This window comes from Lemur catta, chromosome 7, assembly GCF_020740605.2.
Source record: "Lemur catta isolate mLemCat1 chromosome 7, mLemCat1.pri, whole genome shotgun sequence".
In the NCBI taxonomy this organism is placed as follows: Eukaryota; Metazoa; Chordata; class Mammalia; order Primates; family Lemuridae; genus Lemur; species Lemur catta.
The window spans coordinates 76,913,877-76,932,983 of record NC_059134.1 but is presented as its reverse complement, the minus strand read 5'-3'; the positions used below and the strand labels follow the sequence as shown (position 1 = coordinate 76,932,983).

General features: G+C 34.3%; 1 protein-coding gene across 1 annotated transcript in view; it reads right to left on the bottom strand.

The window, feature by feature from the left end:
- Nucleotides 1-19,107, bottom strand: part of LUZP2 (leucine zipper protein 2) — a 384,944-nt gene that overhangs the window by 201,802 nt on the left and 164,035 nt on the right. Inside the window, exons 2-3 of the mRNA XM_045556578.1 lie at nucleotides 5,462-5,579; nucleotides 1,858-1,928 (exon numbers count right to left, since the gene is read on the bottom strand). Of these exons, the coding sequence (XP_045412534.1) occupies nucleotides 1,858-1,928; nucleotides 5,462-5,579 (189 nt within the window). The remainder of the gene's footprint in view (nucleotides 1-1,857; nucleotides 1,929-5,461; nucleotides 5,580-19,107) is intronic.

Below are 19,107 nucleotides of genomic sequence, written 5' to 3'. Positions count from 1 at the left end.
CAGTCTTTGCATAAAGATTTATTTTCTAATCTTCCCAGACCCACTCTGCCTTCTTAAGTCACTGCAACCTCTCACTGGTAATGCACATACATCATGAAAAGATCATTTCTATTTTTTCTATTTTTCTAATATTCTCCTGTTCTAATATTATCCCAACCTGAAATACTCTACATGAAATAATGATTTTTGGTGTTTCTTGGTCTTTTTTGACCAGTTATTTCTTATTTTATTTTATTTTTTATTTTTTCAAGAATATAATTTATTGCTAACTGTAATCACCATGTTGTACAAAAGAGCTGAACTTATTTCTCTTATCTAATGAAACTTAGTATGCTTGACCAACAGCTTTCTAACCACCTCTTCAATTACCACAGCCCCTAGTAATCACTATTCTACTCTTCAAGTCTATGAGAGCAACATTTTTAGCTCCCACATATGAGTGAGATCATGCAGTATTTGTCTTTTGATGCCTGACTTATTTCCCTTAACATAACATCCTCCGGGTTGATCCATGTTGTCACAAATGACAGGATTTCCTTCTTTGTTATGGCTGAATAGTAGTTCATTATTACTACTCAAAAGATTATTTACAATTCTCCATCACTACCTCGAGCCACAAATACTTGCATAATATTAAGCAAACATGTTTTAAGAGGTGATTTATTTCAAACTAATAAAACCATTTAAATTGAAGTAGTTTTGGAAACATTCTCAGCTCAATATTTTATTCAAGCACTTTTTAATATTAGACTTTGAAGAGAATTTCACATTCAATAAATAATATTATTGTAAATAATAAAACAGTGTCAATGCAAGACTCAATTTTATATTTCTAACAGGTGCCATTGCCTCAATTCAAATGCATGTCAATGATAGGCTTCCGGATCAAGAGCCAAGGTCAGTGGAAGAGATAACAGGCTGATGAGAAGGAACTTAGAGTTTACTCTATACAGCATCTTTCTAGCAGTTTTTTGTTTTAGAAAGTGAGACAACATGGAAGGCTGTGGCTTTTGGGTAAGACACAGAGGAGTTTAAATTCAAATCCCAATTAACATGACTCTCAGCAATCCACTTAGGCACTTTGAACAACAATTTCCTATCTATAAATGGAAATAATATCTACTTTACAATGTAGCTGTGAGAATGAAACAAGAAAATAAATATAAAGCATCCAGAAGATTCTCTAAGTATGCATAACAAATGTGAGCTTGTTTCTGCCTTGAAATACCTAGTTTTGTGTTTTGGGTTTCTTTTTATTTTTTATTTTTTTATTTTTGTTTTGCTCAGAGAAGCAATTTCAAAATCATATGGCTTTTTATAATTCATAGAGATCTATCTCATAATATATTAATATTTCCCTCAAAAATAAACAAACCAAGACTAATAAAATGGTCCTAATTCTACTTATATTGTCAAAAAGATTATCTTATTCTTTACCACCTGACCATTGTTATCATAAACATGTTTTGATTCTGTTAAATGTGGTCCACTGAGGTCAGTATTACTGCATATGTTTATTGGTAGATGGACTTAGTATCTATCTTAGTAATAAAGCATTAAAGACCTTTAACACTTAAATTGTGATCTGCAGACAAAGAACATCAGCATCACCAAGGAACTTGCTAGAAATGCAGAATCCCAAGCCGCAACCCATATCTACTGTATAAGAATCTGCATTGGAACAAGATTCCCTAGTGAATCACAGGTGCATTTAAATGTGCATAAGAAGAGAAATAAGTTCATGCATTTAAAATAAAGGGATTCTAGTGAAGTTTCTAAATGTAGTTTGACACTATGGCAAAAAGAACTAAAAAAAAAAGAAAAAGAAAAAGAAAGGAAAGAAAAGCACAGTCTTACCTTTGTTTCTGTCCTAATTCCAGAAGCTTCTGAACATCAGTTTTGGAGGACTGCTCATCACTTTTTAAAGACTGATAAGAAATGTGGAAAAAAGAAAGTTAAATTCAAGTGAGAAATTGAGGCTTGCTTTACTTTTGGTTCCATGGTACAATGCATGACTGCCCCTGTGCCCTGGAACAGGTATTTGAAAATGAGGCGTGATAGCCCTCACAGCTCTAAGATGCACACAGGAATTTACGACACCAGTTAGTACATATACTACCAGTGAGTGAAAGGGGATTGAGTGCAGTCTGAGCTTTTAGGGGTTAGATGGAGAAGAAACTATTCTCTAAATATCTAAATTTCTTGATAAGTGAATATAAAATATATCTTTTTTTCTTCCTTTGAAGTTTTATTGTATTCTCTGCGGGCATGTTAAACCAGCTCTGCCATAGATTCTACAAGTACTGGGGAAGATTGAAAGCCTCCCTGCATAAGCCGAGAAATAACACAATTAAAGATTAAACCAGTTAAAAGACATGTACCTGGTTGGTCTTATCTATTTCTTATTTATGAGTAATGCATTAGAATACTCAAAAAAATAGGGCCATGTAAAATTGTAACTGGTATTTAAAGACAAAGTGTTAAGAAAAAAATATGTATGTGCCACTTTAGTCATTAGTATTTATATACTCTGGCAAATTCAGGATTCAGAGACCATGAATTATAGAAGAAAAGCCCGTTGAGCTTTTTCTCATAAAAGAATCTGTCCCATTAAGCCTCCTCTAATAACTTTCTTATTTATATCCAATAAACTATTTAATAGGGTAACCTGTCATTCTTGACATTAAAAGTTGAAACTAAGGGACAATAATGTTGTTTGCAGAAGAACAGCTGTGACCGGTAGGGAATTGGTAATAGCAAGAAGGGCAAATGCTTTGTTTACTTAATATTTATTTAACAAATATCCATCATAAATTATGCAAAGACCTATGCAAAGTCATTGTGACTACCTTCACAGATTTTTCAATCTAGTATTGAAAACAATTTTGATACAGTATGATAAGTACTATATTAGGGATGTCGTAGAATGAACTTCACAAGACAAACTCTTTCCTACAATGGCTAGCTGAGGTTACCACTGAAGCAGCTAATCCACAGTGTTCTGTTTATTTGGAAAGAGCAGCTTCACATATATATAAAGAAAGCAGGAAGAGGAATTAAAATGAGGGAAAACGTCATTATTCTTGGGATTTACAGTTCAAAGTGTATCATGGTCATATGACATCAGGCACGTCACAAAAATCAGCCTTTGACTTCCTTATCAGAATAACAGAGATGAAAATTCTGAAGATCTTATTTCAGAGAGTTATTAGAAAACTCAAAGGGGATAATAGAGGTATGAAAGCACTGGCAAAAGGGCAATAAATAAAAATACGCTTATTCATTTATTGACCATCTTGTATACTCTGGGTATTCAGAAGGAAACGATTAAAAATTCAGGGAACTGTACTCAAGAAATAGCACACACAAAAAGGACAAAACTGAGATACAGAAATGAAAAGTATAGATAAGGAGATGTGGGTGAGCAAGGCACATCCAATTAGAAAAGCCGGAGTGTACTTCCTTATAATTTCCTCAGCAATATCTGGGGAAGTGGGTTGTAATTTTTTGAAAATAATCTTAGTTCCTTTAAGGATACCAAAGACTAACATATCTACCAATTAGCTAACATATTTATTAATTACCTTATATTATCATCCCATCCAGGTGCTGTGGTTACAAAAATAAATAAGACTTTCAAAACTCCTGTCTTCATGAAGTTCCATTTGAAACGAAAACTGCACAATGGGCTATATAATTATTCACTCTAAATTTGAAACCTGGAATCATGATTTTTTATATGTATGACTTTGGGCAATTCCTGGGGCTTATTTGAGCCTTGTTTCCTAATTTTATAATGCAGACAATATAATATTAATTTTGTGGAGAGGTTATTAAGAGGATTTAATATGATAAATATGAAAAAAGTCTTGCACGATGGCCAGCACAAAATAAACAGAGGCATTTTAAAAATTGCAACTACATTTAGTGTTATAATTGTTATCCTGTCAACAAATGTTATTCCATGAAATTATATCTTTTTATTAAGCAGTTTTCCAGACTATAATTATATGTATTGACTTTAGGTATAAAGAGACTGAGTGTCTTGGGAATATTTTAAACAGTGACCACTTCTGGACATATCATGATATACTTGCAGTATTCTCGATGTGTCAGGTGTTCCATGTCTCTGAGAAGGTGCAGGTATCATGAATATTCTTCCTAGTCTTACTTACCTGGTGAATTTCCTCTTAATGATAAAGTGCAGCTCTGGCATTGGCTTCTATGGAAATCAGTTTGTACCCCCTTTTATCCTAGTGACTGTTTTCCTAATGTTCTGTGCACACTTTCATCACAGTACTACTATTCCTGCACTGTTATCATCCTGCTGTCTGTGTCTGTGTCCTACCGAGTTGTGGATACTTTTTTCTTTTATTTCCATCTTCTCCAGATGTAACATAACCTCTGGAACAAGAGCTTGTATGCTGGGTTCAAATGCTCTACCCCCATATGCATGCTATTAGTTTCTTAATATTTCTGTAAGTCTGTTTTCTCACCTACAAAATGAGACTAATACTAACTATATCATAGTGTTTGTGTGAAAATTATATAAAAATTGTAGAAAAAAAGTACCTAACACCGGACCTTGACCATATTCAATAAGCCTTAGTGGCTATGGACACCATCATCTTCATCATCCTCACGAGATTAAAAAGCTAAGAGTGTAGACAGTGGTAACTCGATCCCACATGGTTCAGACACACAGTTCAGCTCAATAACTAATAGGCTCCACAGCCAGATTGTCTGCATTTAAACTCTGGATCCTTTTGTTAGATATAAAAAATAGCTTATCTTCTCTAAGCATGATTTCTCATGTGTAACAAGAAAACACAGTAATAGTACTACCCTATAAATATTATGAGAATTAAATCATATAATACTTGCAAAGCTTTTAGCATAAGTAGATACTCAATAAATACAATGTTAAATCAAATATTAAAATATATTTTCAAATATTTCAGAAAGTTTTCTTATCAGATGTAGACCCCATTTTTGGTTTTTTGATTTCAATTTCACCATAATACATTTTTATAGACGACACTCTCCTTTCTAAGCCATTCACCCATTTCAGTAATGAGGTTTATTAAAGAATCTTCAGAGCTACCCTGGGAGGAATTTAAAATTCTTTTAGAGTCACCATTCGTATATTCACTTAACTCTTGGTCATAATTACATTTTGTCATTTTATGTCAAAAACATATGAGTCAATTTGATCTTCAAAGCTGTGAGGAATTGATGGCTTTGCCAGTCACATGACTTCCTCATTCTCATATTTGCAAACCACAGATTCCTAGACTGCATCTCAAATAGCTCTTATTTTCAAAGTTTGTGTAATAATAAGTAATAACTACTATGGTCAAGTCCAGAAATGCATTCAAAACTGTTAAAATGCATGAAATATGCTGAGGAATATCAGGTGACTGCTCATTCTTACTGCTAGGAAAATTAGTTTTCATCTCACCTGAAGGTTGACTTTAATTCCATCAAGTTCTCTTGATGTCTTTGTCAGCTGACGAAGGATGGTGCTTCGCTCCTTAAAGACTTCTTTCAGCTGCTTTTCTAGCTCTTCATAGTCCTGTCTAACACAGAAAGAACAGGCATGAGAGCCCCCCAAACGCTTCTACTCAGCATCAGTCATAATCATCAACTCTCATAATTGCAGTAAAATCTAGATTAATTAAAATTTCAATTACTAGGATTTTTTATTGTTATGCTTTCATATAAAAGGGAAAAATTCAAAAAACATATAGTTTTAGAAAATAGATGTCATTTTCCAATGAGGGCTATCCTGGCTCAAGAGATGTTCCAGGACAATACTGCACAGTGTCTATACATATAATGGAGTTTATCAGGTACCTCTTTTAAAATAGATATTTTTCCTGACATCACATTTTTACCTAAAAGTCATTAAAATTTTACAGCAAGGGATATGATTTGGAGCAATGTATCTCAGAGACATAGACAGGTTCTGACACTGGGGGACAACAAACTTTGGGGTAAGGGTCTTGCTTCTTCCCTGGTTTGTAGAGAAGGCAGCCCATTGAAATGGCAGCCCCTTCTGAATGTGGCTAAGAATCCCTATTGGTGTTAAAAAGATATTGGGAAAAGCAAAATCTCTATAATAATCAGTCAATAAATATAGTATTTATAGTGAACTTACAACAGACTTGTTAACAAGGACCATGAAAAAAAGATTTAATTATCTCAGTGTCATACATATATAGACACATTTTTTCCATTTTTCTCTTATGGTTTTTGCAGGAAGGTAAGACAGGATAATTTCCAAATGTAAAGGAAAAAAAAATGAATTCGGAGAGATTAAGTTACTACCTTAAGGTCTTTCTTATTAAAAGAAAGAAAAAGCAAGAAGTGTGTGTGTGCGTGTGTATATGTGTGTTTGGCAGGTTGGGGGTAGGGGGTGGGATGAAAAAACAGACAAATTGCCAGTGCAACCTAAAACTGTAACTGGGGGAACGTTGAAGTGATTAATTGGAGCACATAGGAGAGCCGTTAATCCAGGGAAGATTTCCTAGGAAAGGAAACATAAAATATATAGGATGTGCTCTGAAAGATAAATAGAAAGTAGCCATATGAAAGGGGAAAGGATATATAAATACTAATAAAAATAAACTTATTGAATTTTTAAAAAGTGAATAAATGTCATGAGGTTTGGAGTCCTAACTGGGAAGTAAGAAATTTGCTGCTGAAGTGAGGATGTAGTAAGTATGAGCAAAAACCATGCAAGCCTCTTAAGTGATGCTTCGAAGGTTGAGCGTTGTTTTGAGAATGAAGAGAAGTAATTGAAACGTTTTAAGCAATGAATGACAAGGTCAGATTTATATTTTGGAAAAAGTTGCTAAAATTAGCTAAAAACTTAGGAATGAACTGGAGCAGGGAAAACCTGGAGAAGAGAGACTGTTAAGGAAGTTACCATTGCAATAGCCCAGGCAAAAGATCATGGCAGCCTAATGAAATCAGAAGTAGCTGGGACAGGGAAACTTGAATTGATTTCAGCAAAGCATACAAAATGGAATCAATAGGATATTGTATCTGTGTTGGTTGATTTGTTGTTTTTAAATGCCTTTGTCTGTGTGTGTTGTGAGGAAAAGGCAGGAGAGAGCTGGCTAATAATGAGGCCATGTTTCTGGCTTAAGCAACAGTTGGAGACAGCCCTTCACTGGGAAGAAAGTCATAGGAAGAACAGCATTTTTATTGAAAGATGGGTTGAGAAGTTCAAGTTTGAACTTGTAGGAAAATGGCTCAAGTGCTCTCAGCTTCAGGTTCTTTGTCTGTAAAATGTAACTGTGACCTAACTCACAATTTTATGTGTTAAATGGAGTAACTTATGTAAAGCTTTGGACACATAATAGGTCATAAATTAAAATATTATCTGTAAGTTATGTTGCTGAGAAATATGATGAATTTACAGTCATTCTGCAGAATTATAAAGGAACTAGGTCTACCAATGGCCTTTGTGATGATTAATAAATGCATCTCATCTAGAATAGGCTTCTATTACAATTCTTTGCTTTTTTTTCTATGTTAAATGTAGGTCTCTAGCACTCTTCACATTCTTCTTACTAAAAGGAAATTGGAATGACCCACTGCTAAGAACCACAGTATTTCTTGCTGGTCTTGAGAATTTCACTGATGAATAGTAATCAGCCAGTAATTAGATAGTTATCAATGCCCCAGGTTTCCATTCAGTCTCACTGGCAAAGTCAAATAACAAATGGCAAGGCAATTTTCATTTTCTTCCAATTTTACAAACTGTATACACCAGTTTGTTTCTCCTTAACAATAAACAAATCTCAAAAATTATCTTAAGTGACCATAGTAAATCATAATGGTAGATAATATGTACTGACAATGTATTATATGTAAGATAGTTATATGCATATCAACTCATTCAATCTTTAAAACAACTCCATGAGATAAGCACTAGCATTAGCCCTATTTTACAGCTGAAGAAATTGAGTCACAGAATAGTGAATAATTTTCTTTTTTTTAGATACATCTATAATTTTATTATAAAATCATTTTTTGGCATTAATTGATTACAGTGATAGCAAGATACTGTGAGTGTGGCATAGCAGTTCTAATGTAACAACTGTATTCCCTGCTTATTGAACCAAACCTTCAGTTACCTCATATCCATAACAAGTAAGTGAACTGCAATCATTACTGCTAAAAATCCTGACACAGATACCATTTAGGGAGGGGTTGCTGCTAACGGATTAGAGTAAAAGTTAATAAGACTACAAAAGTTCCTTTATGGGAATTTTCTTTCCCCTACCTTCCAATTACTTTGCTTTAAAAGAATCAAATTACTTAGAGACAGTCTGAATAGCAGCAGCACCCAAGGAGCATCCCACTTAGTTCTTGCTAAAAAGCAATACCTGTACAATGTGTCTTTTACACCACAGGCAAAGGAAATGGACCACTCTAATGAATAACTTTCAATAACATGCTGCTATTAAGAAAGTGGCAAATCATGACAACTATAAAATTTCTGTGACTCTTGGCACAAAAGCCATGGAATATTTTGTCAAGTGACATGTGTGCTATCTAAAACTATTCTTTTCCAGACCCAACATTTCTTTGTTTCAGACTCAGCATTCAATGTGACCACAAGGATATCTTCATATTTTTTCATTCAAGGCCACTGAAAACTAAGAATCTCTCAAAGACACTCAAGATGTGTGGTAGAATTAGTTGTGTCCCTATGTAAAGTCTTTACTAGGGAAGGAGGGGTCTCTCATACACTCTCAAACTCATACACTGTCAAAGATTGCAGTTTTGGGGTCCTTTTGCCAAGATAGCTTTAAAGAAAAAATATATAACCCTTCTCCCACCAACCCTATACCTAGGAATCTATCCATAGTAGTTGCAGTCTTCAATAAAACAAGTTTAAATCAGTATTAACCACAGACAAATATTTTGGAAACAAAATAAGAGGTCTGAATAAATTATGTTTCATACAGACTGTCATTGATTAAACCTTGTATTAGGTTATATATATTGCCTTTGCTTATATGTGGCAAATGCCTAATAAACATCATCAGCTTCCTCTAAGCCCTCTTCTCAACCATGCCTTGACAATGGCATTCATCCATGGCCTGAATTGCTCAGTTATAACAAGAATTTTGCTAAGTCTATTTAGCCATAACCCCACTCTCAATATTTGATCACCCTTGATACCTGATCAAATTTGTCATTCCCCACCGTCACCCAAAAGATATATGATCACCCCGGCCTACCTACAGCAAGAATCCTATCAAGTCATTTTAGCCAGAATCCCCACTTAGCCCTGATGTTTCTCCTAGTAATTTTATATACAGTAACTCCCATCCTGCTCCCTGGCTATGAATCCCCAATTATAGATACTGTATTGAGAATTTAGATCAGTTCTATACTGAGGTAGGTCTCTTTTCCCTTATTGCAATAATTCCTGCATGCTATATTATTTTATTGCTTTAACTGCTGTCCTGCTCTGGTATTCTTCGATAACATGATGTGGTATATTATTGTAAGATTAAATTATGTATCAAATAGAGTATGCCAGATGACTTGGAAGGATTTCCATGAGGTACATTTGAGCAAGAGTAGAAAGAATCAAAAAGGTGATTCATTTATATAAAACTATCCATAATGAATAAGGTCCAGTGAATGTAAAAATATGTGTTTGTGTATGTGTGTGACTATATCAGATTGTGTTAGTAAGGAGAGAAATCTGAAAGGGAATGATTTAACAAGAAGTAGAAGAGGATTGCAGAGAGAGGGAATTTATGAGAGAGAAGGGCAAACAAACAAGGAAAAGAAAAAAAGAAATCATGCTGCTTTTATACAAAATTACGTGTGTGTAAACATATTTAAAAATCAAGTTAAAAGTTTTAAATAAGAAATAAAGAAGAAATCCCTTGTGGTATATGTATACCATGGAGTGCTACTCAGCCATAAAAAACAGTGGTGATCTAGCATCTCTTGTATTATCCTGGATAGAGCTGGAGCCCATCTACTAAGTGAAATATCACAAGAATGGAAAAACAAGCACCACATGCACTCACCACCAAATTGGTATTAACTGATCAACACTTATGTGCACATATAGTAGTAACATTCATCATGTGTCGGGCAGGTGGGAGTGGAGAAGAGGGGATGGGTATATACACACCAAATGGGTGCTGTGTGGGGCATGGGGATGCTTATAGTTCTGACTTGGGTGGGGCAAAAGCAATATATGTAACCTAAATATTTGTACCCCTGTAATATCCTGAAATAAAACAAAAAGAAATCCCAAGATTTTTAAAAATGAACACCACCAAGAAAAATATATTGACTGAGACATCGCCATTCCCATAATCACTATTCACAGAAATGTAGACACTGCACGACTTCCCTGATGTCTATACTGAAAAAAGAAATTCTTATTAGAGCAATGCATTCTGGATTAAAAACATGGGAAACATTTTTTTAAAAGTAGAAAGAATAGAAAAATAACACTGTGTCGATCCATAGTTTAGCATATTAATTAGATATAAAATTCAAAAATCAAAATTTGAGTTCCAGATTTTGTCACTAACTAGCTAATCAGGCATTAGGAAAAAAAATCATTGTAACACTCTGGACATCACTTTTCACATCTGTGAAATGAAAGGTTAAATTAAATTTCACAAATTAAAAAAAAGTATGAAAATTGCTTTTTTTAGTATAAGGGTAAATAAAAATTAAAAATAAGAGATTTGTTTTTTCCTATGAAAAAAAGGAAGAGACCCCCCTCCTTCTTTCTTAAAGAATTTACTTTAGAAAATTTTTATGTTGTTTCCCTGTGTCTTTGAAATGTATGTAAATCTTTATAAAAAGCTAAATAAACCTCTTGCCAGCTTTAAGATCCAGGATTGTCTTTCTCACTGACCTAGGACCCATCTTATGAAATATAATTGCAAAGGAAGATAGCACCCCTATCTCCCAGTTTCTGTGGGAAGGAACAGTGGGCACTTTACTTCATGCAATGAAACTACCTCTGGTCATAAAGATATTTATTTTTAGTTTATGGGAAAGCTCCATGCTGTTTTCCATAGTGGCTACTATTGGTGTAATAAAACTAAAAAAAAAAAAAAAAAAAAAAAAAAAAAAAAAGCATATGCCTTGGAGGAAGTGTGAGATGGGAGACATGATGTCTATTATCATGTAAACATTATGCCATTCTGTGTCCGACTTAAAAAATCACAGCTACAACAACCACCTCCATCCCAATGACAACAGAAAAGTTCTAAACACAAGACATTGAATTTATTTGTTGCTCTATCCAAGAAATAATCTTTTAAAACCAAAGATGAAAAAAAAGAAAAAAAAACTATCTCTATTAGACTAAATTAGATTGAGAGAAATATTCTATCTGCATGGAAGATACAGGAAAATTTAAAGGGAAAATTTGCTTGAATTTTGCCTTACATTGTGACTTTATAATTTGAATTCTTCTCTGCACTATGATAACTCACAAGTAGTGGTTATTAAACTTTGGAGTTACCAGCCTCTTAGATATTTTTATGAAATAATAAACACTCTCCCCATAAAAATTTCCATATACTTACACATTTACAAAATTATACATAAAATTTTACATGGCACAGGAATCTGCTATAGGAAATGGACACCCTTATGACAATGCAGACACTTGTTAACAAGCCTTAGTCTCAGTATAAAGAATCCTTGCTCTAGGAAGAAAGAGTCATTTAGGATCTTTAGCTACTTTGGTTTTTTTCTAAATCATCTTCAGATAATAATATCTTGGAGTCTGTGATGACTTAAGCCTAGAGGGATAAAAATGTTTACAGATATCTTGTCAATGGTAGATTTAGAAAGATGCTCATAGTTGTGGTGAGTCTAGAAGTTTGTGTCAAGCAGAGACAGTGTGTTCAAGAAGAGATCCCAATTCCATTAGGTCCTACATTGTTTACATAGTCACAGAGTAGAAACGTTTCCCTTACTGCTGCTCCCACTGGAATATAATGAATGCTACTTAATGATCAACGTGTAAGATGCTAACAAATTTCCCACCAGATATTTAGGTATACTTGGAATTATAGTTTGCTCTTAAAGATTGTGGAGCTACTTTGTCCCCTGCCTCCATAAATGTTAGTATTTCTTTTTCATTCAAGCTGATTAAGCACAATAGTGTTGTCTTTTTTGTTTTTAAACTAGCTTTTGACTTATACCTGAATATCAGAAATGGCTAAAATACCTTCATGGATATTTTAGTTTAAATCATTTAAATTATAACAGATGTAAACACATAATTGCAATAAAATGACATAAATTTATGCTAAAGACCTACACTAAGTTCAGTAGTGGCAAGGGGGTGGGTTGTGATGTATATTGATAACACTCTTAATAGATAATTTCAAGTAGCACAAATTTGCTGGGATTAAAGAAATCCATTATGGAGAAAGGACAGCTAGGCTACTTTCAGAAAGAAGTAGCAAATTTCAGAACGGTTTGCTATGGCATTGGCATAGAATGTGATACCATTAATCACAGAGAGAAATAGTCCGTCCAATACACAATCAGTGTGTTAGTTTTTTATTAACTTCTTGTATTTATACAGAAACAAATGTCACTAGGAGTGGAGGAATCCATGCCTTTGCACTCTGTTTGATTTGTGAAATGAATCTTCTGCTTGATAACTGATAGCAGTTATATCGATTTTGCCAGCCTCTTATGCTGAGTGGTTTCAGATCCTGCCATTCTGCAAATTGTATCTAGTCAGCAACTCTAAAACACGGGCAAAAAGCAATGAAACCTGTATGATAATCTCTGATTCTACAGGGGACACCTCTAAAGGCATTTTTAAAATGATAAAATCACCACCTTTCATTTATAGAAATCTTTTCCTTTGAGGACTTCACAGTGATTCAGAAACTTCACTCCACTGATTTTCACTTTCACTCCTCAAGACACTGACAGGGGCCTATAGAAATGTTAAATGGGTCTGATTCCCGCAAAGAATAATCACTGTTAACTTGGGCCAGATGAAAAGGATCTCACCAGAGGAGTACATTTCCATAACTTTCCAAAGTAGGAGCATAAAACAAGAGGATTGAATCCTGGCTCATGTGTACTTAAATTTCTTATGTTCCAAAGATCTAATAAACCAGCACCTAAAAGAGGCTGACAGCACTGCATTTTTTTAATCCATAGGCTGGGCTCCATAAACTCACTGCTGGTGAACAGAAAGAACCACCTGACTAAATTATCACTGCAATTCTACCTTCTAACTGCTTTTGAGGCCAGCAAATGCCAAAATGGTGACACTTGCAGAAAGAATGAAGGTGCAACGAAAGCTTGTGTCCATACTTTTTTATCAGTAGAGCTATAAACTGTATCAAATATTTATTATTTATTGGGATCCCATTAGCAAACAAGGCTTATACGTAGAAAGAGTTCTCTTAATGATTCCTAAAAAAATTGAAATGGAATTCCTCATAGGTTGATAATTATAAAATGCAGATACTGTTATGCTTTCCTCTTTCTTCACATTCTCCCTGAAAACTTCCTTCCATATACTCTGTATTCAAGTCAAAATACATTTTATTACATTTCCCAAACACTCTTTACTATTTTATAATTCTATACCATTGTATGCACTATTATGTTCTTGAAAATAATGTTTAGACCCAAGTTAACTGAGTAAATTCCTCTTTTTATCCTTCCAGAATGTGTAACATATATAATAGTTGGTTGCTTAGCCACTAGCCATTTCCTTCTCTCTTCTCTTACTAATAGAACCTGTATATACTACTGGTTGCAAATGCCCCATATACAATTTCTCAGCTTCCATTGCAGCAAGGGGTAGCCATGTCGTGTGATAAATCCAGTCAATGAGACATAGGAAGAAGTCTCCTAGGATTTTTTTTTCTCTGTCACAAATACAGATGAGAATATTTTACTGCCCTGATAATCTGCTTCCCTTCCCTCTTGACTTCTAGAGATATGACAGTCATTTTGGAAACATGACACACCAATTCCTAAGATAAATGAGAAGTAAGCTTGATGGAGATGGGTGATTTCAAGTATAAAAACAGCATTTGTGCTTAATGACATATTTGGGCTGCAGACCTGCTCTAAATGCTCCAACATGCTGACTTTTTGTTGTGTGATATTAAGTGGTTTTTATTTTTATTTCTCTGTCAGGCTTTCAGGTAATTACATCAGAACTCATCCTAATTATTACAAAGAACATCAGCTAAAGCAGGGCTATTCATCGTATGCTCTGAGTTCCCACAATACCATCATTGTCTGGGAACTTGGCAAAAATGCAAATTCTTGAATCGCATTTAAAGCTTCTGAATCATAATCTCTTGTGGTGGGGAAGAACCCAGAAAACCATCTTAACAAGCTTTTCAGGTGATTCTTACAGGCCTACAAGAAGTGGGTCTCTAAGTGTGTGTTTTACCTTTGTACCACATTTCCTGTGCCTGGTATAATCCTCAGCACATAGAGTCTACCAACAGAAGGTGACTAGAACCAAGATTAACCTGCCTGCTTTTCAGGGCTGCATTGACAATGGTGATATGCAAGAGGCATTTGTTAGAAATATGGGGTAAAAATATTATAGAAAATGTAACAAATAAGGAAATTTAACCAATATAGAAAACAGATATAAATCCTGGTCATCCTATGTGGTGGTTAATTTTGGGTGTAGATTTAATTGAGCTAAGGGATGCCCAGACAGCTGGTAAAACACTATTATTGAGTGTGTTTGCAAGGTGTTTCTGGAAGAGAGTAGCATTTGAATCAGCAAACTGAGTAAAGAAAGTCTACCTTTACCAGTGTTGGTGGATATCGTCCGATTCATTAAGATCTCTGATAAAACAAAAACGCAGAAATTCACTGTCTTCTGAGAATCCCCACAATCTATCAAGTACAAGCTGGAAAGCCAGTGGTGTCATTTAGTCTGAAACCAAAGGCAAGAGAACAAGGAGCACCAAAGTCTGAGTGTAGGAGAAGATATATATAGATAGATAGATAGATAGATAGATTTCCTATTGGTTCGGTTTCTCTGAAGAACACTAATGCCCACTCAAAAAATGTTTTAGTTCTTCATCTAACATTTGACAGCCATTAAGCTCTTCTGTGTTTTCCATCTGACATCTTTAAAACTGGTGGTCCTGCATGGTATATTTGATACAGAGTTTGCCCTAAAATGTTATATAAACACACACACACACACGTGCAAACATAGAGCTCTGGCTTTACAGACTGGATCTGTATATAAGTTCTGCTACTTACTATCTCTGTAATTTAGGCCCCATAATTAACATATGAAAGCCTCATTTTCATGTTTAAAATTAGAGATATTATCGCCTTTCTCGAATGTCTGTTGTTATAAACACTTTCGTAAAAGATAGGAGATGGAGGAGGAGAATGAGTAAGTAGCTGCATTTTTTTTTCTTCTTTCCTCTCTCTCTCCATTTTGTTTCATTTTTTTTTAGCAAAATGTTTTGATTGACTATTTGAATGTATAAAGATGGGCTTTAGAGCACAATGTTAAACAAATAAATGGCTTATTTGTTTTTAAGAAATCCAGAAGGAGAAGAAAGAGGTTCCCTGAAGGAGTTACTATGGTAGGGAGAGAAAAAGAAGAAGAAGTGAAGATATCTAAGCAGAGAAAGATATTACTCACCAAATGGTGGGAAAAGTATGTATTAAGGAAAAGAAACTTGATACATGGGAAATATCTATGAGCAGGTTTAGATAGAGACTTTCAAAAATAAGGCTGGCTTATAAAGTGTTGAATTTTGCACAGGTTTTGGAGCTGTGCCTGGTGCCCCACCCTCATCATTATCCACAATTTCCAGGAATTGTCTTGTGTCAGTTGTACCTTGGAAGGCATTAAAAGAAAACTGGGCTGCCCTCTAATCTGGGATCACTATACAAGAGATATTAGAGAGCAGAGAGAAGGCAACCAGGGGGAGAATGGAGAAAAGAACAGCATGCAGCATTTGGTAGAAATAAGGAATCATAACAAACACTCTTAGCACAGACAGAAGACCTCAGAAAATTTTGTTGTTACTAAAGAAAGATAGACACTAGATTTTCCTCTTCCCAGGGGATGGGACAAAGACTCAAAAAAGTTTGCAAAAATACATACAGAAGTCATGAAGAGAAGTCTTGTCAACTCTCACATAGCTGAAATTTCTGTTATAACAATGTAAGTAACAAGTTCCCAGCATTCAATAAATATTACACAGTTTTAACATTTTTATTCCCCCTCAACCTTGGCAAAATATTAGAAAAAGTGGTAATTAACATCTTCATCGTAATCTTCTTCATAAAAGCAGATTATAAAACAGTGACATCAATGTGGAGGTAATTTTTATTCCTTCCTTGATCTAGGAAAGAAGCATCAAGTACAAGTCACCACATGGCTCACAGCAAAAATTTTTCCACTGCCCTGGGAGGTGGTCTCACCCTGGGGGGTTACAAACCTTGGTTTAAGTTGTCACTCAGAGCTTTCTAAATGGACAAGGAGTAGCTTTAGGACACCTTTTTTAAGCATCATGAGCACATATTTTTCATTGCTAGAATCCTGAGTAACCAGTTTGTCATATTTCCAAAGTTTGCATATGTCATTGTCATTTGAAATATGGGCATGTCTATCACAGATTTAATTAATAGCCAAGTTGGAAAATGTAAAAACATCACTTTTTAGTGGTCCAGGTGCTGTAGGAAATGCTAATGAATCAAGGTGAGTAGTGGCAGTGGGCAGCGTTCCCCACTGGTGGAGGTCATTTGCAACAACTGTAATTGCAATTATTCTGTTTCTGTGCCCAACTTTTTGTTCTGAAGCCTCGGGAATTCACATACCATCTTCTGTCACCAAATTGCTACTTCAAATGGTTTCCAATAGGCACAGCTGTTTTCTTCATTATTAATGTACCTCAATAAATATACAGAAAAATATCTAATTTCAGTAGATATTTAAACAAAATATTTAACTCACCCAGTCTCAGTTCTTCTTATATAACTATACCCAAGTCTGTGATTTAATAAATTTCATAACTTGCCCGTTAGTCTTCAAGTCTGGATTCATTTTGTTTCCTACCAAATAATGATCAAGTTTGAAAAATATTAAAGGAAAATGAAAGGTGATTTTGGAATGTCTCACTATAGACTCTTTCATATTTCCTTCTTTTTTGTCTCTTTCTACTTCTTTTCTTTCATGATTTTTTAAAAGGGCAAGAACAACTTGCTCTAAATATGAAAAATCTAAAATAGAACAAAAGTAGGAAGGTAAAGTTTTAAAATCTTTACTTTCCTTGGAATTAGAGCTCAGCTGAAAATTTTTCTTACTAAATCTGCTGTGCTCTTTCAAGGAGGAAAGGAATTTAATAAACCCAAAAATGTCTTGTATATAGAGTGAAAGCTTTCACTCTCACGGTTTATGGTTCGAGTAAATGTGTACATATATGTGAATGCATGTTTGTAGACAGACAGAGAGACATGGCTGCCAATTCTATAAACATATGAGCCCACAGAATTTGTGGTAATCAAATTATGTGGGTAATATATCCTCTGCCTAACAGTTTGGGAGGTTAAAATATTTGTAGAGATTCTGTGGTTACAGATAAGTCACATCTGTATTACTGCATAGGCAGATTTAATAATTTTGTTTAGAAAGTTTGCATAGAATTAGAAGATCCCTTATGCCCCCCTATTCACGTCAGTTGGAAACTCAATGGGCTAAAATTTTGTATAATAATATCTATTTTGGAAATGTAGTTATTTGAAATGTTAGTTTTTCAAATTTACACAAATATGTATGAATTTGAACCTATGGTTATGCAACCATAGTAATAATAATACCACTGAGCACTTAGACTTTAAATTCTCTCTTATGCATATGCATTCAACTCATTGAGAGATATTCCTGACTCTAATGAAAATAATATAAGTGCAAACTAATTAATTCCATAAAAGAAAAAAAAAACAGTTAAAGCATGATACTCATTCATCATCCTGCGTGTTTGTTTATTTATTTAACAGTTTGTATAAGAACATTGTCCAGATACTTGTGAAAATAATAATTTGGATTATGTTTTTAATACTTGAGAGAAAAACTGGTATCTAGGGTAGAAATATTGTTAATTCAAAGAAAAGAGAAAAATGATCAATATTGCGTGGATTATTGTGCTGTTTCTTAGCAAAGCATAGTTAAATGTAAGTTTAGGTCTGTGATTGTCCTACAATGACCATATCATGTTTGGTTCATATGCTCTCCCTTTCCCTTCTAAAGACTCCAAAAAAGAGCATTCCCTGGTAATCCAGTGCTCCTGAGAGAGTGTATGAGTGGGTGAGACTGTGTGTGTATTGCTTGTGTGTTAGGTAATTTAGCTAAAATTAAGATTTATTTTTATTGTTATGAAATTTTTATATTGGTTATAAAATGTCAAGTCATTCTTTTTTCAATAACTCAATTTACTTAAGCATATACCTAAAATTTATGCAGCTATTTGCAAGGGAATTTGCTTTACAATTGGAAACATTAAAACATTTGGTGAATCATTCTTTCTTCAAACATGATGAAGTCTGAAAACTGCCATACTATGTCTATTTTAGGAGTTTTCGTCATCATTGTTCTGAATAAAGCCTTCTAAAATCAGGCTATTCAGGCTTGAAGTTTCCCTCCCAAAATCCATGTTGCTTTCTCTTTGACTTCTGTATTACACTGCTACATCTCTGAGAATAAATTTTAAAAATGAGAATCCACCAGACCCCCTATAATACATGCATGGGTTTTTAGATGTGCTTAGTAATTATTGGTTGCTTTACCAGGATACTCTCAGGTTCATGGGATTCACTGTAAGCCATGGGATTCACTGTTCAGAAATGAATAGGAGGGATATTCCTAAGAATCTTATAGAAATCTTATAGAATCTTATAGAAAGTGATGGTGGACAGTTAGATAAGGTTTTAAGGGATTGGTTTATAATAATAAAGGAAACATACTTAGCATGTGTACTTGAAAATCACGTATTCTATTATTCCCACTGCCACAATTCTTTGACCTTATAATGAGTCATCATTCTTCATCCTCATCACTTT